At 51.9% G+C, this 21,076-nt stretch overlaps 2 protein-coding genes across 2 annotated transcripts; both read left to right on the top strand.

Annotated features, from left to right (window-relative positions):
• Positions 1-377: 377 nt before the first annotated feature.
• LOC101147225 (small nuclear ribonucleoprotein E-like) lies at positions 378-814 on the top strand. Its single transcript, XM_055377316.2, has one exon. The coding sequence runs from the start codon at positions 385-387 to the stop codon at positions 661-663; it is 279 nt and encodes a 92-aa protein (XP_055233291.2). The 5' UTR covers positions 378-384; the 3' UTR covers positions 664-814.
• An 8,436-nt stretch (positions 815-9,250) lies between these two features.
• LOC129530537 (ubiquitin domain-containing protein TINCR-like) lies at positions 9,251-14,626 on the top strand. Its single transcript, XM_055377361.1, has 2 exons — positions 9,251-9,544; positions 14,524-14,626. Exons 1-2 carry the CDS (start codon positions 9,321-9,323, stop codon positions 14,624-14,626), a joined length of 327 nt encoding a protein of 108 aa, XP_055233336.1. The 5' UTR covers positions 9,251-9,320.
• The last annotated feature ends 6,450 nt before the right edge of the window (positions 14,627-21,076 follow it).

Below are 21,076 nucleotides of genomic sequence, written 5' to 3'. Positions count from 1 at the left end.
AAAAAAAAAAAAATTAGCCGGGCGTGGTGGCGGGCACCTGTAGTCCCAGCTACTTGGGAGGCTGAGGCAGGAGAATGGCGTGAACCCGGGAGGCGCAGCTTGCAGCGAGCCGAGATCGCGCCACTGCACTCCAGCCTGGGCAACAAAGCCAGACTCCGTCTCAAAAAAAAAAAAAAAATTAGCCGGACGTGGTGGCGGGCACCTGTAGTCCCAGCTACTCGGGGGGCTGAGGCAGGAGAATGGCCTGAACCCGGGAGGCGCAGCTTGCAGCGAGCCGAGATCGTGCCACTGCACTCCAGCGTGGGCGACAGAGTGAGATTCTGTCTCAAAAAAACAAAACGAAACAAAATAAATTATTAAAAAAAAAATGGGTGAAATTCCACCATGGCATACCGTGGCCAGGGCCAGAAAGTGCAGAAGGTGATGGCGCAGCTCATCAACCTCATCTTCAGATACTTACAAAATAGATCGCGGGTTCAGGTGCGGCTCTATGAGCAAGTGAATATGCGGATAGTAGGCTGTATCATTGGTTTTGATGAGTATATGAACCTTGTATTAGATGATGCAGAAGAGATTCATTCTAAAACAAAGTCAAGAAAACAACTGGGTCGGCTCATGCTAAAACGAGATGATAGTACTCTGCTACAAAGTGTCTCCAACTAGAAATGATCAATGAAGTGAGAAATCGTTGAGAAGGATACAGTTTGTGTTTAGATGTCCTTTGTCCAATGTGAACATTTATTCATATTGTTTTGATTACCCTTGTGTTACTACAAGATGGCAATAAATACTATGGGATTGTTTGTATTAAAAAAAAAAAGGGCTTGATATTAGCATCTATCTCATAGCATTGCCATGAGGTGAGTTGAGGTTTGTAAAACCTTGAACACGCCTGGAGCATGCTAAAGACTCAATGTGATAAATTATCTCAGGCTGGGTGTGGTGGCTCACACCTGGAATCCCAGCACTTTGAGAGGCCAAGGTGGGCAGATTTGTTTTGAGCCCAGGAGTTCGAGACCAGTCTGGGCAACATGGCAAAACCCTGTCTCTACAAAATAATAATTATAACAATAATAACAATAACAATAATAATAATAATACAATAATTAGCCACGCGGGATGGTGTGCACTTATAGTCCCAGCTACTCGGGAGGCCGAGGTGGGAGGATCACTTGAGCCCAGGAGGCGGAGGTTGCAGTGAGCTGAGATCACGCCGCTCTACTCCAGCCTGGGTGACACAGAGCCAGACCTTCCCTCAAAGAAAAAAAAAAAAAGGAAAAATCACCTCATTTAATTCTAATAACTACAAGCACATCTATTAACCTATGGGTCAGTGGGGAGCCCCTGAGAATTCTTCACTCAATGCTGGGAACTTGAGTGTTGTCAAAAAGGCCTAAATAGATTGGATGCTCGGACGTCTGTCTGCATAAAAACTTTCCTTTTAGCTTAGCTCAGTGGTTCTCAAACTTCAGAAAACTGAGTAGACGGGATCATGCTGGGTATAAAAATCAGGGGCATGAGTTGTTTCAGACATTGGGAACTCAGCGGTGAACAGAACAGACAAAATAGCCATTGGGGAGTTTCTGTTCTGATGGGGAAAAGATAATAAATGAGGTTGTCACTCAACAAATGTTGAGTCATTATGGTTATTTTCCATCAAAGACTTTCAATATACTTTGCCATTTCGCCTTCCAGAAAGATGGTACTTGGTACTAACTTATCCCAGCAATGTATGCAAGTGCTCACTGCCTTGTACCTTCACAAAAACTATTATTGGATCTTTTTGTCAAATATTAGAGTGGTGAAATTCTTTTTTTTTTTTTTTTTTTTTGAGACGGAGTTCACTCTTGTTGCCCAGGCTGGAGTGCAATGGCACGATCTCGGCTCACCGCAACCTCCACCTCCCAGGTCCAAGCACTTCTCCTGCCTCAGCCTCCCGAGTAGGTGGGATTACAGGCATGTGCCACCATGCCCGGCTAATTTTGTATTTTTAGTAGAGACAGGGTTTCTCCATATTGCTCAGGCTGGTCTCGAACTCCCAACCTCAGGTGATCCGCCCATCTCAGCCTCCCAAAATGCTGGGATTACAGGCATCAGCCACCGTGCCCAGCAGTGAAATTCTTTTTTACAAGTCTTTTGTGTGTCCAAAGTGTATGCACGTTCTTTGCACGTGTTGCTTTATTTTTATTGATTTCTAACAACTCTTTATATATGAGGAATGCTACTTTGTTTAAACATGTTGGTGGCAGATAGCCTTTGTTTCTAATAGAATGAGGCTAGAAAAACACAACTTGCCAATAGGGACCACCATAAACCTTCATTTGCCCAACAAACATCCTGGAAGTGAATCAATCAATCCCTCCTCCCTTCCTTCCTTCCTTCCCTCCTTCCCTCCCTCCTTCCTTCCTTTTCTCCCTCCCTCCTTCTTTCCTTCCTCTCTTCCCTTCCTCCCCCCTCTCTTCCTTCCTTCCTTTAGGTAGAGTTTTGCTCTTGTCGCCCAGGCTGGAGTGCAGTGGTACGATCTTGGCTCACTGCAACCTGCGCCTCCTAGGTTCAAGTGATTCTCCTGCCTTAGCCTCCAGAGTAGCTGGGATTACAGGCACCTGCCACCACAACCAGGATTACAGGTGTGTGCCTGTAGTCCCAGCTACTCAGGAGGCTGAGGTGGGAGGATCGCTTGAGCCTGGGAGGTTGAGGCTGCAGTGAGCCATGATCATGCCACTGTACTCCAGCCTGGGCAACAGAGTAAGATCCTGTCTCATAAAGTAAAATAAGATAAAATAAAATAATAGCATAGGCCGGCCGGGCCCGGTGGCTCAATGCCTGTAATCCCAGCACTTTGGGAGGCCGAGGCGGGTGGATCATGAGGTCAGGAGATCAAGACCATCCTGGCCAACGTGGTGAAACCCCGTCTGTACTAAAAATACAAAAAATTAGCTGGGCATGGTGGCGGGCGCCTGTAGTTTCAGCTACTCGGGAGGCTGAGGCAGGAGAATGGCGTGAACCCGGGAGGCGGAGCTTTCAGTGAGCCAAGATCGTGCCACTGTACTCCAGCCTGGGCAACAGAGCAAGACTCTGTCTCAAAAAAATAATAAATAAAAATAAATAATAATAGTAATATAGGCCAGAATGCCTGTTCATCAGAGGCTGGGCAGCAGGGAGAAGTGTGGGTGGTGGGGGGGCTGCATATTCCACCAATCCTGTAGGCAAATAGGGAAGGAGGGTGGGTGCCAGGCCCACTTGCCCCCATCTGTAACATATCCACTGCCCTTAGCATTGCCACATTCTGGAATTATAGATACTTTGCCTCTTGTAATGTAGAAGAGATTTCTTTCTTTCTTTCTTTCTTTCTTTTTTTTGAGAGAGGGTCTTGCTCTGTTGCCCAGGCTGGAGTGCAGTGGTGCAATCATAGCTCACTGCAGCCTCCAACTCCTGGTCTCAGGTGATTCACTTGCCTCAGTCTCCTGAGTAGCTGGGACTACGGGGGCGCACACCACCATGCCCAGCTAATTTTAAAATTCTGGCCGGGCATGGTGGCTCATACCTGTAATCCCAGCACTTTGGGAGACTGAGGCAGGCGGATCACTTAAGATCAGGAGTTCGAGACCAGCCTGGCTAACATGGTGAAACCCCGTGTCTACTAAAAATATAAAAATTAGCCTGGCGTGGTGGCACATGCCTCTAACCTCAGCTACTCAGGAGGCAGGAGAATCGCTTGAACCTGGGAGGTGGAGGTTGCAGTGAGCTGAGTTCGTGCCTAGGTGAAAAGACACTCCAGCCTAGGTGAAAGAGTGAGACTCCGTCTCAAAAAAAAAAAAAAAAATTGTAGAGTCAGGGCCTTGCTATGTGGCTTAGGCTAGTCTTAAAATCCTGGCCTCAAGCGATCCTCCTGCCTCGGCCTCCCAAAGTGCTGGGATTACAGGCAAGAGCCGCCATGCCCGGCCTCTGGCCCATTTTTAAAAGCCTATTCCTCTTGCTTCCTGCTGAACTTTCTTAAAACTTACTACTGCAGCTTTTTCTCCCCTAAGACAGCCAGAGGGGATGTATGGTGATTACCGCTCAGAGCCCCCACCCACCCACTAGAGAGCTCTGAGATTCCACAATGTTCAGGAGGACTGAACACCAGCTGTTCTAAGATCCTAAGTGTCTACATGTTCAGTGATCCCACGATTCTGAGCCTCCCAGACTCCAGAGCTCAGGGATTCTCTGACCTCATCACTGTCTGCCTGGGTCTTCCATAATTGCCCGCAACAGATAATACAGTGTCTCGAGGCAAAAACCATGATCCCTCTAATCCACAGACCCAGGCAGAGGGGCCGGTCGCCCACAGCCACCGGACTTTTCCTAACAGCTTAATGAGAAAGTCAGAATTAACTGGAAGTGGCACCTAGCACTCCCAGGGCTCAGCGTGGCCTCCCCGTGTTAAAGCCGAGTGTCCCCAGGCCTCCCTTTGACCTTCTTGAACACCAGCAATTATGATGGGCGAGGCCTGGAATTCAGCCTGAATAGGGAAGTGGCTGGGGCCATGGTGACCTAGTTCTTCAGGTTAAGCCAGCCCGCCCACCTTCCCCGGAGAGTGACCAGCCCAGCCTGGGTTCTCATTCTGCCACTACTCCTCTCCAGGCCTCAGTGTCCCTCCTTTGTTCAAGGAGGTCAGGGATCATGCCAGCCTCCTACTTTGCTGTGTTACATGTAAATTTCTTGGCACATGTATTATGTTATCATCTCTCTTTGTGCACATGGATACCTTCCCAGAAAGGACACTGCTGGCTTATACCTTTTTCAAATAGCTATTGTCAGAGAGCTTACACCATTTCACACTCTGAACCCCAGCAGCATGAGGCTGCTCTTTTCCCAAAACCCTGAAAACACAGCAAATGCTCAGACTTTTTCATCTTTACCAGCCAGACAGATGAAAAGAAGAAAAAGATATTTCATGGTAGTTTTTTTTAATATTTAGGTTACCATGAGCGAGAATGAACTCCCTTGCCTATGCCCAGAAGGTGTTTGTATTTCCTTTTCAGAAAACCGTTCATGTGTGGTGGCTTATGCTTGTAATCCCAGCACTTTGGGAGGCTGAGGTGGGAGGATTGCTTGAATCCCAGGAGTTTGAGACCAGCCTGGGCAACATGGCGAAACCCTGTCTCTACTAAAAATACTAAAAATTAGCCGGGAGGGGTGGTACACAGTTTCAGTGAGCCAAGATTGTGTCACTGCATTCCCGTGTGGGAAACAGCAAGACCCTGTTTGCTCAAAAACAAAACAAAACAACAACAACAAAAATCCATTCATGTCTTTCACCCTTTTTTGGACTGGCTTGTTAATCCATATTGATTTCTAGACGCTTTTTACATATTAAGGATATCAGTCTCTTGTCTATCATGTTTTGGAAGATTTTCCTCCTTGATGTTGCCTCTTCATCTTCTAGTATTTTTTATTTGTTTGTTTTGTTTTTCTTTTTTCTTTTTTTTTTTTTTGAGATGGAGTTTCGCTCTTGTTGCCCAGGCTGGAGTGCAATGGTGCGATGTTGGCTCACCGCAACCACTGCCTCCTGGGTTCAAATGATTCTCCTGCCTCAGCCTCCCAAGTAGCTGGGATTACAGGCATGCACCACCACACCCAGCTAATTTTGAATTTTTAGTAGACAGGGTTTCTCCATGTTGGCCAGGCTGGTCTCGAACTCCCTTCCTCAGGGGATCCGCCTGCCTCAGCCTCCCAAAGTGCTGGGATTACAGGCGTGAGCCACCGTGCCCAGCCTGTTTTGTTTTTCTTAAGACAGTCTCTCACTCTGTCGCCCAGGCTGGAGTGCAGTGGTGCAATCTTGGCTCACTGCAACTGTGTACTCCACAGTTGCCATTGTACTCCACCCTGGGCATTGTACTTCAACCTCCTGGGTTGAAGCCATTCTCCTGCCTCAGCCTCCCAAGTAGCTGGAATTATAGGCACCCACCACCACACCTGGCTAATTTTTGTATTTTTAGTAGAGACAGGGTTTCACCATGTTGGCCAGGCTAGTCTCGATCTCCTGACCCCAGGTGATCCACCCACCTTGGCCTCCCAAAGTGCTGAGATTACAGGAGTGAGCCACTGTGCCCAGTCTCTCACCCCTTTTTCAATTTGCTTGTTAATCCTTATTGATTTCCAGATGTTCTTTACATATTAAGATCAGTCTTTTGTCTGTCGTGTTTTGGAAAACTTTCTTCCTTGATGTTGCCTTTTGATCTTCTAGTATTTTTTTAATGTGCATATGTGTGTAGGAATTTTATATTTGTAGTCAGTTATTAATATTTTAATTAAAGGTTTCTGGGTTTAATATGCTTTAACACAATTAAGATTATTTTTATTTTTATATTTTTTTGAGATGGAATATCACTCTGTCACACAGGCTGGAGTGCAATGGCGTGGTCTCGGCTCACTGCAAGCTCCACCTCCTGGGTTCAAGTGATTCTCCCGCCTCAGCCTCCTGAGTAGCTGGGATTACAGGCCTGCACCACCACACCTGGCTAATTTTTGTATTTTTAGTAGAGACGGGGTTTCACCATGTTGGCCAGGCTGGTCTCGAACTCCTGACCTCTTGATTTGCCTGCCTCAGCCTCCCAAAGTGCTGGGATTACAGGTGTGAACCACCATGCCTGGCCCAGATTATTTTTATTTATAACTCCTGTGTTTTCTCCTAATATTTGTATAGTTTATTTCGCTGGGGGCAAGGGTTGAAGGGGCCATCTGGAATTTAATTTGGTTTGAGTTATCTTTAAAATCTCCATCTGAAAAAAAAAAAAAGGCTGGACGTGGTGGCTCATGCCTGTAATCCCAGCAATTTGGGAGGCCAAGGCAGGCAGATCACTTGAGGTCAGGAGTTTGAGACCACCCTGGCTAACATGGTGAAACCCTGTCTCTACTAAAAATACAAAAATTAGCCTGGCGTGGTGGCGCATGCCTGTAATTCCAGCTACTCAGGAGGCTGAGGCAGGAGAATCGCTTGAACCCAGGAGGCAGAGGCTGCAGTGAGCCGAGATATTGCCATTGCACTCCAGCCTGAGTGACAGAGTGAGACTCCATCTCAAAAATAGTAATAATAATAATAAAAACTAGAAACCTCCCTCTGAACTCTCATGGTTGTATAAGAGTGATGTTTGTGGGCTGGGCGAGGTGGCTCCCACCTGTAATCCCAGCACTTTGGGATGCCGAGGCGGGTGGATCACCTGAGATCGGGAGTTCAAGACCAGCCTGACTAACATGGAGAAACCCCGTCTCTACTAAAAATACAAAAAATTAGCCAGGCTTGGTGGCGCATGCCTGTAATCCCAGCTACTTGGGAAGGCTGAGGCAGGAGAATCGCTTGCACCTGGGAGGCGGAGGTTGCGGTGAGCCGAGATCGTGCCATTGTACTCCACCCTGGGCAACAAGAGCGAAACTCTGTCTCAAAAAAAAAAAAAAAAAAAAAGTGATGTTTGTGTAATGAATGGATTACAACAAAACTGCTAATGCTAGGTGGCCTGGGTTCGAATCCCAGCTCTGCCACTTTTCTGTTTCCTCTGGGAAATCTCTTTTCTTCTCTATGCCTCAGTTTTCTCACTTGTAAAATGGGAAGTCATAGTGTCATGAGAAAAGTAAGAGATGCTTCCCCCACCCCAATAAAGTACCTAGAAGACTGTCTGTCACTTAGCAGGTGCTCTTTTCTTTTTTTTTTGAGACGGAGTTTCCCTCTTGTTGCCCAGGCTAGAGTGCAATGGCAGATTTCTGCTCACAACAACCTCCACCTCCCGGGTTCAAGCGATTCTCCTGGCTCAGCCTCCTGAGTAGTTGGGATTACAGGCACCCACCACCACGCCTGGCTAATTTTTTTGTATTTTTTGTAGAGACGGGGTTTCTCTGTGTTGATCCGGTAGATCTCGATCTCCCAACCTCAGGTGATCTGCCCACCTCGGCCTCCCAAAGTGTTGGGATTACAGGCGTGAGCCCCTGCACCCAGCCTTTCTCTTTTTTTCCCTTCTCTTCCTCTCTCTCTCTCTTTCTTTCTTTCATTCTTTCTTTCCTCTTCTCTTTCTCTCTCTCTCCCTCTTTCTTTTTTTTTTTTTTTTTGAGACGGAGTCTCGCTGTGTCTCCCAGGCTGGAACGCAGTGGCGCAATCTCAGCTCACTGCAAGATCCACCTCCCAGGTTCCCGCCATTCTCCTGCCTCAGCCTCCTGAGTAGCTGGGACTACAGGCGCCCGCCACCACGCCCGGCTAATTTTTTGTATTTTTGGTAGAGACGGGGTTTCACCGTGTTAGCCAGGATGGTCTCGATCTCCTGAGCTTGTGATCTGCCCACCTGGGCCTCCCAAAGTGCTGAGATTACAGGCGTGAGCCACCACATCCGGCCTTTTTTTTTTTTTTTGAGACAAGTCTCGCTCTGTGGCTCAGGCTGGAGTGCAGTGGCACAATCTCGGCTCACTGCAACCTCTGTCTGCGGGTTCAAGCGATTCTTCTGCCTCAGCCTCCTGAGTAGCTGGAACTACAGGCACGTGCCACCACGCCTGGCTAATTTTTGTACTTATAGTAGAGACGGGGTTTCACCATGTTGGCCAGGTTGGTCTCGAACTCCTGACCTCACGTGATCCGCCCGCCTCAGTCTCCCAAAGTGCTGGGATTCCAGGCATGAGCCACCGCACCTGGCCTAAAAGTAAATTTTTTTTTTAATGTAGGCTGAGCGTGGTGGCTGAGGGTTATAATCCCACCGCTTTGGGAGGCCGAGGCGGAGAATCACTTGACGTCAGGAGTTCAAAACCAGCCTGGGCAACACAGCCAGGCCCATCTCTACAAAAACTACAAAAGTGAGCTGGGCTTGGTGGCAGCGCCTGTAGTCCCAGCTACTTGAGAGGCTGAGGCGGGAGGATCGCTTGAGCCCGGGAGGTCAAGGCTGCAACGAACCATGATTGCGCCACTGCGCTCCAGCCCGGGCGACCGAGTGAGATTCTGTCCTTAAAAAGATCAAATAAAGTGGCCTCCCAGCCTCCCTCCCTGGAGCCTCCACCATGTAACCCCCTGGACATTCGCGCGTCTCCTTGGCTGGGATGACCTCGCTGATGGCTCTGTCCTGAGTGGCCACCCCGCCTCTAGACCCCCGGGCGCACTCTGGGGCCAGCAGTGGGGAGCGGACGCCTGAGGGGACCGTGGCACCCGCCCCGCCCCGCCGGGCCGGGCCTGCCCACTGCGTGCCTGGCGTGTCCGGGCTGGCGGAGCGCGGGCGCGGCGGGGGCGGGCGGCCAGGCTAGTCGGGCGGGTGCGCGGGGCGCTCGGGGCCCGGGGCCAGAGCTGGAGCCGGAGCCGGGCGGGCGCCATGGAGGGGCTGCGGCGGGGGCTGTCGCGCTGGAAGCGCTACCACATCAAGGTGCACCTGGCGGACGAGGCGCTGCTGCTACCGCTGACCGTGCGGCCGCGGGACACGCTCAGCGACCTGCGCGTGCAGCTGGTGGGCCGGGGCGTGAGCTCCTGGAAGCGCGCCTTCTGCTGCAACGCGCGGCGGCTGGACGGCTCGGTGCCGCTGCTCGTCAGCGACCCCAGGTGGCCGCGGGGCTCGGGGTGGGGTGGGGTGGGGCGGGGGCGGCGGCCGGGGACCCCTGGAGAGCGGCGGGGGAGGCAGGCGCCCAAGGCGGCCTCCCGGGCCGGCACTGCTTTCCCACCTCGCGCTGCCCGCCCGGCCTCTCCTGACCCAGCCTTGCTGGTGTCAGGTCTTGCTTTCGGGCTCTCTGCCTGTGCGTTTCCGTCTCTGCTGTTTTTCTCCCTCTCTCTCTTTTGTCTCTGTCACTCTCATCTTTGTCACTCTCTTGTCTCTGTCTCTCATCTCTGTCTCTCTTCTCTCTTTTGTCTCTGTCTCTCATCTCTCTCCCTCTTCTTTCTGTCTCTTGTCTCTGACTCTTTTATCTCTGTGCCTCTCTTTGTTTCATCTCTCTCTTTTGTCTCTGTCTCTCTTTTATCTCTGTCTCTTTCATCTTTGTCTCTCTCATCTCTTTTGTGGCTCTCTCATCTCCATCTCTCATCTCTGTCTCCCTCTTGTTTCTGTCTCTTGTCTCTGTCTGTTTTATCTCTGCATCTCTCATCTTTGTCTCCTCACCTCTCTCTCTTTTGTCTTTGCCTCTGTCTCTCTCTCCATTTTGGTCTCTGTTTTTTCCTCTCTGTGTGTCTCTCTCCATCTCTGCCTCTGTTTATTTCTTTCACTGATGATTTGGTTGCCTGTGATTGTCTCTGTCTCTGTCTCTCTTCTCTCTGTCACTCTGTGTCTCTGCCCACTTCTCTCTCTGCTGTTTTCCTCCCTGTTTCTCCCTCATCTCTGTCTCCCTCTCTCATTTCTGTCTCCCTCTCTGGTCTCTGTCTCTCTCCCCATTTTGGTCTCTGCTTTTTTGCTCTGTGTATGTGCCTCTGTCTCTCTTCCCCTTTGTCTCTTTGTGTCTCTGCCCATTTCTGTCTCTGCTGTTTTTCTCCTTGTGTCTGTGTCTGTCTCTTTTATCTCTCTGTCCATTTTTGTCTCTGTTTTTCTCTGTGTCTGTGTATGTGTGTGTCTCTCTCTCCCTGTCTCTCTCTTTGTCCATTTGTCTCTGTCTCTGCTGTTTTTCTCTCTGTCTCTCTGTGTCTCTGTCTCTGTGTCCCTGTCCATTTCTGTCTGTGTGTGCACGCGCATCTCTCTCTGTGTCTCTGTGAGTCTCTGTCTCTTTTGTCTCTGTCTCTCTCTGTGTCTCTGCCCATTTTGGTCTCTGCTTTCTTTCCTCTGTGTGTCTCTCCATTCTCTCTTTCTCTGTCTCTCTCCATTTCTGTCTCTGCTGTTTTTCTCTGTGTGTGTCTCTTTTGTCTCTCTGTTTCTCTGCGTGTCTCTGTCCATTTCTGTCTCTTCCTGCTGTGTATTTCTGTCTCTGTTATTTTGGTCTCTGCTCTTTTTCTCGCTGTGTCTCAACATGTGTGTCTGTGTCTCTATCTCTCTGGTGTCTCTGCATTTTTCTCTGCCGTTTTTCTCTGCCTCTGAAGCTCTGTCTCTCTCTTCCTTCTCTGGTCTCTCCTACCGCCTTATCTTTCCCACAGCCCACTCTAATGTCCGTTACCCACACTCACACTTGGATATCTGGGTCCCCGAGAGGTCCCCTGGCCAAGACAAGCCTCAAGTGGGGCGTCTTCTGGCCCAAGGAGGGGTCTGCAGAGAAGGGCGCTGGGGCCACGGGAACAGCTCACTGCCGGCCTGGGGCAGCTCTGGGAAATGGGTCGAGGATGGCCGAGAGGTGGTGAAGAGGGCGGGGCCTCGTCTCAGATCCTGGGACCACCTCCTTGGAAGCGTTGAACAGGAGAGGGACGGGGGCCATATGAATTACCCTGGATTTTACGGGGGTCACATTCACCAGCCCTCTAGAGGCTTGAGTCACTGAGCCTGGGTTGATGTTTTGAGGGCAGGAGCCTCAGATGCCACCCCGTTGCAGGAGCCTGGGGCTGCAGGGGGGGCGGGAGAGGCCCCCTCCCCAGGCCCTCTTGAGGGAAGATCTTAGCGGGGAGGGGGAGGCTGAGAGGATGATGGGGGATGGAGGTTCAGAGCTTGGGGCTAGGAGAGGCTGTTCTCGGCAGCGTACCTTCTATGAGGTCTGGGGGCTGGACGACCCTCAGATGTCCAGACTGTAATTATGCAGTACAGAGTCAGCATTTATTGTGTGCCTACTGTGTGCCAGACTCCATGCTGGACACTGAAATTCAGCAGTGACCCAGAGAGACCAGATTTCGCCTTCACAGAGCCTAGAGCCAAATAATAGCACAGGAGAATGTCAACTTGCAATTGGCGCTGTGGGGGACGCAGGGAAGGTGGAGAGGGGTCAGTGACTGGGGGACGCCTCTCCGGAAAGGTGACATGTCAGGCTATGATGTGGAGGAGGTGGTTAAACAGAGAGTCAGGGAAGGGTGTTCCAGGCAGTAGGAACAGCCTGTGCAAAGGCCCTGAGGCAGGACTGCACCTGGCATGTTGGAGGAACAGCGAGGAGGTCCGTGTGGCTGGAGCAAGTGGGAGAGAGGGAGGAAGGGAGGGCGGGGAGGGGCCAGGGCAGTTCATGCAGGGCCTTGCGGACTGCAGGGAGGACTTGGGCCTTGACTCCGAGGGAGGTGGGAGCCACAGAGGGCTGTGGGCAGAGGAGGAACGGGACCTGACTCAATGCTCACAGGCAACCCCTGGCTGCAGCGGGGAGAACAGACTGTGATTGGGGGGAGGGCTGGAGACAGGAGACCAGGGTGAGGTCCCAGTGAGCCATGCTGGAGGCAGAGAACAGAAGCCTTCAGAGGAGACAGTTTTGGCTGGGCGCAATGGTTCACACCTGCAATCCCAGCACTTTGGGAGGCCAAGGTGGGCGGATCACCTGAAGTCAAGAGTTCGAGACCAGCCTGGCCAACATGGCGAAATGCTGTCTCTACTAAAAATACAAACATTAGCCAGGCATAGTGATATGCACCTGTAATCCCAGCTACTTGGGAGGCTGAGGCAGGAGAATCGCTTGAACCTGGAGGCGGAGGTTGCAGTGAGCTGAGATCGCGCCACTGCACTCCAGCCTGGACAACACAGTGAGACTCCGTCTCAAAACAAAAAAAAAAGAGAGAGTTTCAACCTCCTCTGGGCTCCCACCCTGTCCTAATGCCCTGCCCCTTGCCCATCCCTGACCACACACACAGCATGGCAGAGTCCAGCTTTGTCTTCCCCAACAGACAGGGGCCCCTATCTGCCTTTGCTGTTCACTGGCTGTGTGTCCCGAGGCAGCTAACCCACCCTCTCTGGGCATCAAATGGGTTCTGAGCTCCCCAGACCACTCCCAGACCTCTAGAGGCAGAGCAGGGGCTACTAGTGGATGGTGCAGCAGTAGCCGGGGAGGCCTTAGCTTCCCCATGTGAGAAAGGAGAAAAACACTTGGGACCTGTCGGCGCAGACGGTACCCTAGGGTGAGAGAAGCTGCGTGGGCTGCTCGGGACAAACCTGCCAGGCCCTCTCTCACTTCCGGGTAGATAGGGCCCCCTCTTCTCCCTCCCCCAGCCTCTCTTGCCACCTCCTGTTTCTACACTCTGTGAAATGCAGTAGTGACAACATTTTCTGCCTCGAGGCAGCAGCGTTGCAGGGAGACAGGTTGTCACGGGAGCTAGCAGGCACTCAGTCATGGTCATGCTTTGAGAGCCTTTGAGATGCTAGGGGCTTTTCATGTGGCCTTACCGCTGTCCCCTGGCGAGGATGCTTTTATTTATTTATTATTTATTATTTTTGAGACGGGAGTCTTGCTCTGTCGCCCAGGCTGGAGTGCAGTGGCGCGATCTCAGCTCACTGCAACCTCTGCCTCCCGGGTTCAAGCGATTCTCCTGCCTCAGCCTCCCGAGTAGCTGGGATTACAGGCGCCTGCCACCACGCCTGGCTAATTATTTTTTATTTTTTAGTAGAAATGGGGTTTCACTGTGTTAGCCACGATGCTCTCAATCTCCTGACCTCCTCATCTCTCGTGATCCGCCCGCCCTCCTCAGTCTCCCAAAGTGCTGGGATTACAGGCGTGAGCCACCACACCCAGCATTTTTTTTTTTTTTAGACGGAGTCTTTCTCTGTTGCCCAAGCTGGAGTGAAATGGTGCAATCTTGGCTCACTGCAACCTCTGCCTCGTGGGTTCAAGCGATTCTCCTGCCTCAGCCTCCTGAGTAGCTGGGATTACAGGCGCCCGCCACCATGCCTGGCTAATTTTTTGTATTTTTAGTAGAGACCGTTTCACCGTGTTGGCCAGGCTGGTCTCAAACTCCTAACCTCAGGTGATCCGCCTACCTCGGCCTCCCAAAGTGCTGGGATTACACGCGTGAGCCACCGTGCCTGGCCGGGTGCCATTATCATTGGCGGTTTACAGGTGGAGAAGCTGAGGCAGAGTAAGATTAAGCTGGGAAGGGGCAGAGCCAGGGTTTAAACCCAGCTTTAAAGGCACGCCCTTCATCACTAAACCTTCTCCCTGCTCCATTAGTGGGAACGGTTGTTATTATTCTGATTTTATTGGCATCAGTCTATTCCTCTCTTCCTCCCAAGCCCCTCTATCTGTCCTTCAGCTGGTTCCATCAGCTCCGCCTTCAAAGTCTAACCATAATCCTCCCACTTCTCAACCTCTGGCCCAGCCCAGTCGCCCCCACTCAGGTCCGCAGCCCCTGCCCTTGTCCCCTACAAGTCTGTCCTCCCCGTAGCAGGTGCCAGAGGGTGCCTGTGAGCCCCTGAGTCGGGGCCTGTCCCTCCTCTGCCGGCAGCCCTCCATGGCTCCCACCTCCCTCAGGGTCAAAGCCCAAGTCCTTCCTGAGGCTTGCAAGAGCCTGGATGACCTGCTTTATTCCCTCCCTGCTTGCTCCTCCTCCCTCTCTTCCCCTTGCTCACTCTGCTCCAGCCACGCAGGCCTCCTCGCTGCCTCAGAGCCTCTGGACAGGCTGTTCCTTCAGCCTGGAATGCTGTTCCCTCAGGTCCCCAACTCTCTCTCTTCCTGCAGCCCTCCCTGACCATCCTGTTTAAAATTGCATTCCAGCGAGGCGCAGCGGCTCACACCTGCAATCCCAGCACTTTGGGAGGCTGAGGCAAGCAGATCACTTGAGTCCAGGAGTTCAAGACCAGCCTGGCCAACATGGTGAAACCCCGTCTCTACTAAAAATACAAAAAGTAGCCGGGCATGATGGCGCATGCCTGTAATCCCAGCTACTGGGGAGGCTGAGGCAAGAGAATCGCTTGAATCCGGGAGGCGGAGGTTGCAGTGAGCTGAGATCGTGCCATTACACTCCAGCCTGGGTGACAGGGTGAAACTCCATCTGTAAATAAATAAATAATAAAATTTAATTTCACGCCATCCCTGCTTTCTCTCTTTCCCTGTCACTTGTCAGCAGCTGACTTCTCTACGTTTTACTTATTTTTTTCACCTGTCTCCTGCAGTAGACTGTAAACTCTGTGAGGGTACTGCCGTCCATCTTGTTCCCTGTTGGATTCCCAGTTCAGTGCCTGGCACATAGTAGGTGCTTAATAAATGTTAGTGAGATGTATTTTCTCTAGAGGCAAGGATTGGGCTGCTCAGAATATTTTTCTGGAGCTCTAGCGGTGCCTGGATGCAGGGGAGGGAATTTCTGGGTCAGAGGTGAGCCCTGGCAGGGGCAGGAAGAGGCACCAGCCAGACACTGGGCAGAATAGGGAAGCCTTGAACACCAAGGCAAGGGCTGTGTTTTTCTGCAACCTGTGTCTTTCTGTCTCCCTCTTTCAGGTAGTCTGGGTTGGAGGAGGCAGAGCCATGACCAAGGGGACCTGGGTACTGGCTGAAGGAATAGGCTGGGGTAGAGGGCACTTTTGGAAGGCACTTCTCCCGCCTCCCGGGAGCCTAGATCTCACTCCAGGTAAGTAATTGTAGTAGTTGAGAAAGAGAAAGGACCTTAGAGATTGTGGAGACCATAGATGGGGAAACTGAGGCCCAAAGAGGAGAAGAGACAGATGTTATTGACCATCATCCCCCTCCATACACTTATGCTTCTGGCCTCTAGGGTAGGGACATGGCCTTGGTGTCTCATTTCTTTTTGGACTAACACGTGGACCAGAGCCGTGTTGCCCCTGACTTGCTGGGTGACCTTGGGAAAATTGCTTCTCCTCTCTGGGCTCTGTTACCTGTCTCCTTACAATAAAGGATTGAGCTTTGATTTGGCTTTACTGCACTCTTTGCCTGCAATTCCTGTGACTGCCATCAGGTGGCAGAAAACAGCCAAGTTCCAAGAGAATCGCTTGAACCCAGGAGTCAGAGGTTACAGTGAGCCGAAATCACGCCATTGCACTCCAGCCTAGCGACAGAGCAGGACTCTGTCTCAAAAAAAAAGAAAGAAAAAAGAAAACAGCCAAATTCACCAGGGGCCATCCCTGTTCCTCTTAAAGGACACAAGGGACGTCCACAGGAGGGGATGACTGCAGATGTCACTGTCCGTGTCAGGGATGTTAGGTAAAAGGAAAGGACAAATGGCTGGAGAACTGGTGTTTCACCCTTCCCTGGTCCTGGACTGAAACGGGTTTACCCTTCCCCTCCTGTTGTTCCAGGGTCTGGGCTCCCAGGTGGACCGTGAAACCCTGGCCTGACCAGCTGATGCACACTGCTTCAGACACTCCTGCTGGAGCCTCAGTCCCTGACATGGACCTAGGACATTTTTGCTCCTGCCCATCCTATCGGGAGGGAGCCTTGAGCCTTTCAGCTCTGCTGTGTGACTTTGAGGTTTTTGCTCCCCTCTTGGGGCCCTGGGTGCCCTGTCTTCAGTGGAAAGCACTGTGCCACCTTGGAAATCTCCCATGGGCAGCCAGAGGGCATCGCAAGAAGAGAAGCACAGAAGGGGCAGGAGAGACACTCAGAGGCACTTCCACTCTTGCCCAGGACATTCTCCCAGCCACACCTTTGCCCAAGCCGTGCCCCCTGCCTGGAGCACTTTTCAACCTCTTCTCTGCAGCTCCAATACACCTGGGATTGCAGTCTCCTCCAGGAAGTCTTCTCAGATTCCCTCCTTCCCAGCCAGAGAGCACCTAGCCTTCTTTGGGGCCCCCACAGGCCCTTTGTGCAGTGAACAGCCCTGGCTGGGGGTGCAGCCAGTCGTGGCCGAACTCTCCAATGACTCAGCGGGGAGATGTGGACATCCTAGCTCGTTCTCAGGCCTCCAACTGTGCCCCCATTTCCACCCCCAAATACCTCCCCAGGAGGCACCTGTGCCCACCCCCTGGGCTGTTTTCCCCTTCCCCTTAAATCCGGATGCCTCATCTTGCATAGGGTCTTGGGGCAGCGGGGAAGGGGGTCTGAAGAACTCTGGCCAAGAGGACGAGGATCTGGGGGTGGGGAACTGGGCCTAGGTGTGGGAGGTCATCGCGGGGCACTGCAGGGAGTGCGTTGTGGGAATTCCGGGTGGAGACCCTCAGGGCAGTGTGCCGGGCCTCCATTGCACCTCTGACCTGCAGCCACGTCATTGTTGCGCAGCCCCTGGGGAGGGTCTTTGGGGAGGGGGTGCCGAGGCTACGCATGTCCTCGAGGGCTGTGTACACTCTCCAGGCATCATGGGCGGAGGCGCCGGAGCCTGGGAAGAAATAATGTTTTAATTAAGAGTCCTGTTGGCTGCAGGACTCAGAGCGTGGACAGGTGGATAGTAAATCACCACCACGGGGACAGCCGCGCCCAGACTGTGCGTTTGCTTAGCTCGGGGACAGCACTTGGCCCGGGGTCTCCTGCTCACCTCCCTTCAGAGCATCTGCCAAACTTCGGGCATCTACCCTGCAATTCCCGCTTGGCTGAGAGGAGTGGGAGAAGGAGGGGAAGAGAGAGGAGCCCCACTTCACTCCGGCAGGCAGACCTGCTGGAGCTGCTTTGCAGAATGACTTGGGTCTTGCTGGCCCCTGGGTGTGCCTGGAGGGGGGTCTTCCTATCCCCCTCCACCTCTCCCCTTGGTGCCTAACCCAGGACTTTGTCCCCAGAGACCCACTGTGTGCCCCCTGGAGCTCCTCCTAGAGCAGAGTCTGCTGCTCTCTGTTCTGCAGAGGGTAACCTGAGGCCCAAGGAGGTTGTCAGGGACACAGAGCAGGGGGAGGCAGCCCAGATCCCTGCTCATGCGTGGTTTGGGCCTCTGCTAACAGCTGGGCCACATGCGTGTATCTAGAGCCTGGGTCCCCTCTGTCCTCATTTCCCTGTGCATATTCAGGGACCTGCCTCATCAAGGTTTGGCAAGAAAATGGGGCATTTAATAATCTCCCCAGTTTCATTCCTTGGTCCTTACTCCATGCCAGGACTTGTGCACATCTTTTTGGAGCTCTGTCTCACTGGATTGACAGCCGGCCAGGCGCGGTGGCTCACGCCTATAATCCCAGCACTTTGGGAGGACGAGGCAGGCGGATCATGAGGTCAGGAGATGGAGACCATCCTGGCTAACACGGTGAAACCCATCTCTACTAAAAATACAAAAAAATTAGCCGGGCATGGTGGCGGGCGCCTGTAGTCCCAGCTACTCCGGAGGCTGAGGCAGGAGAATGGCGTGAACCCGGGAGGCGGAGCTTGCAGTGAGCCGAGATCGCACCACTGTACTCCAGCCTGGGCGACAGAGCGAGACTCCGTCTCAAAAAAAAAAAAAAAGAAAAGAAAAATCCTTATATGTTGAGATAAGTTTTTTGGGGAATCACCAAGAGCAAAGAAAGCAAAGTACACAGTAGGTTTCATTCACGTCCGTGTGAAGAGACCACCAAACAGGCTTTGTGTGAGCAGCATGGCTGTTTATTTCACCTGGGTGCAGGTGGGCTGAGTCCGAAAAGAGTCAGCGAAGGGAGATAGGGGTGGGGCCGTTTTATAGGATTTGGGAAGGTAATGGAAAATTACAGTCAAAGGGGGTTGTTCTCTGGTGGGCAGGGGTGGATCTCACAAAGTACATTCTCAAGGGTGGGGAGAATTACAAAGAACCTTCTTAAGGGTGGGGAGACTACAAAGTACATTGATCAGTTAGGGTGGGGCAGGAACAAATCACAATGGTGGAATGTCATCAGTTAAGGCTGTTTTTACTTCTTTTGTGGATCTTCAGTTACTTCAGGCCATCTGGATGTATACGTGCAAGTCACAGGGGATGCGATGGCCTGGCGTGGGCTCAGAGGCCTGACAGTAGGTATCTAATAAATGCTGTAGCTCACGCCTTTAATCCCAGTAATTTGGGAGGCCAAGGCAGGCATCTCACTGGAGCTCAGGAGTTCAAGACCAGACCGGGCAACATAGTGAAACCCTGTCTCTATAAAAACTACAAAAATTAGCCTGATATGGTGTTGCACACCTGTGGTCCCAGCTACTTGGGAGGCTGGGGTGGGAGGATCACTTGGGTCCAGGAGGTGGAGGTTGCAGTAAGCTGACATAGCACCACTGCACTCCAGCCTGGGTTACAGAGCCAGATCCTGTCTCAAAAAAAAAAAAAAGCTGCAGAATCTGTGAGTTGACTGCAGGCCTCATTCTGTCCCCCACCTAGCAGGATAAAATGGTGTGTGAAGATCAGCGGCAGACTCCCTATCTCTAGGCAGATTTGTCTCCCTTAGATGCTGAAAGATGCCAGATGGCAAACGTGTCTCCATTGTAAGAACTGATCTAAGACAACAACCACAAAGGACTGATTGTCAGCTTGAACTACTTTCTTTTCCTTCAGATTCCAGATTGCTTGATCCTGCCACATGGGCACAGCACTCTCTGGTGGTCGGTGCAAAGGCTGCAGCATTTTAGAAATGCAAATGCCATCAACGTGGGCAATTAAAGATTTCCTGGTAGCCACAAGAAAAAAACAGTAAAAAGAAGGCTGGGCGCAGTGGCTCACGCCTCTAATCCCAGCACTTTGGGAGGCTGAGGCGGGCGGACCTCCTGAGGTCGGGAGTTTGAGACCAGCCTGGTCTCTACTAAAAATACAAAATTAGCTGGGCGTGGTGGTGCACCCCTGTAATCCCAGCTGACTGGGAGGCTAAGGCCGGAGAATCACTTGAACCCAGGAGGTGGAGGTTGCGGTGAGCCGAGATCACACCATTGCACTCCAGCTTGGGCAACAGTGAGCGAAACTCCGTCTCAAAAAATAAAAAAAAAAAGTAAAAAGAAACAGGTGAAATTAGTTTTAGTAATGTGTTTTATCATTTAAGCATGCAATCTATAGAAAAAATTGTGAATGAGCTATTTTTTCTGGGGTGTGTGTGTGTGTGTGTGTGTGTGTTCTGAGACAGAGTTTTGCTCTTGTCACCCAGGCTGAAGTGCAATGGTGCAATCTCGGCTCACTGAAACCTCCGTCTCCCAGGTTCAAGCGATTCTCCTGCCTCAGCCTCCCAAGTAGCTGGGATTACAGGCACGTGCCACCACACCCGGCTAATTTTTGTATTTTTAGTAAAGACGGAGTTTCACCACGTTGGTCAGGCTGGTCTCGAACTCCTGACCTCAAGTGATCCACCCGCCTCGGCCTCCCAAAGTGCTGGAATGACAGGCGTGAGCCACTGTGCCTGGTCCAATAGTCACATTTTAAGTACTCAATAGCTACATGTGGCCAGTGGCGCCCACGTTGGACAACACGGGTTTAGGTACATGATCGTCACTTTCCCAGACCAATGCAATCACCTCCCTTCACAATCTGTTGCCGCTGTAGCCCCCAGAAGGGTGCCTGTGAGCACCTGGGTCTGGCAATGTCTCTCCTCTGTCCAGAGCCCTCCATGGCTCCCATTGCCTTCGGGATGAAGCTAGAACTTCTCACCAGTGCCTGATTGATCCTTGGCTGCCCCCACCACCCCTGTTCTTTCCACGCAGCCAGCCACATCCACCCACCTGCTTGCCTATTCCCCCACATCCATATTTGTTGCCCAGGCTGGAGTGCAATGGTGCGATCTCGGCTCACTGAAACCTCCGCCTTCTGGGTTGGGAGAGAGGATCACTTGGGTCCAGGAGGTGCAGGTTGCAGTGAGCTGAGATTGCACCACTGCACTCCAGCCTGGGTTACAGAGCCAGACCCTGTCTCAAAAAAAAAAAAAAAAAGCTTTGCACGCAGCTCCAATGTCCTCCCCTCCAAGGTCGCTCAGCACCAGCCCTGACTTTGCAGAGCTTGGGTGTCTGTGTCCAGCTCCATCCCACAGTCCCAGCCTGGGGATCCTGGGGGGCAGGGTCCCAGGCTGAGTCCTCTCTGGAGCGTGTACCGTGAAGCGCCGGGGCAGGGTTCAGAAGGATGTATCACCGCACAACCTTGAAGGAGCTGCCTCTGCTCACTCATTCCTTCACTAATTCACAGGTGCATTCACTTCTGACCTTAGCGCCTGGGAACTAGGTCAGGTGTTGGAGGAAGCCGAGAAACAGGAAGATGGGGTGTGGAATTGAGCCTGGGTGACCGTGTCACTGTGAACAGGATGAACAGGATGATGTTCAGGCTCCTTTTCTGGCCATCAAGTCCTCTCCAGCTTCAAGGAGACAAACTTATTAGTCCCTGAACAAGTCACACTCTCCTTCACTTCTCTGGGCTTTTGCATACACAGTAAAGCCCTTTCAGCAGACCCTACTTATACCTAGAAAACTCCTATGGATGCGTTAAAGCCCCAGA

This window comes from Gorilla gorilla, chromosome 13, assembly GCF_029281585.2.
Source record: "Gorilla gorilla gorilla isolate KB3781 chromosome 13, NHGRI_mGorGor1-v2.1_pri, whole genome shotgun sequence".
NCBI lineage: Eukaryota > Metazoa > Chordata > Mammalia > Primates > Hominidae > Gorilla > Gorilla gorilla.
Note: the sequence above shows the minus strand (reverse complement) of the source record. Positions and strands in the feature narration are given on the sequence as shown.

Excerpts from the sequence above, each read along its gene's own strand:
- LOC101147225 (XM_055377316.2), top strand. The coding sequence starts at position 385 with ATGGCATACCGTGGCCAGGGCCAGAAAGTGCAGAAGGTGATGGCGCAG.
- LOC129530537 (XM_055377361.1), top strand. The coding sequence starts at position 9,321 with ATGGAGGGGCTGCGGCGGGGGCTGTCGCGCTGGAAGCGCTACCACATC. Across the intron at positions 9,545-14,523 it reads CTGCTCGTCAGCGACCCCAG|CGAGGCGCAGCGGCTCACAC; the intron begins GTGGCCGCGGGG and ends ATTGCATTCCAG.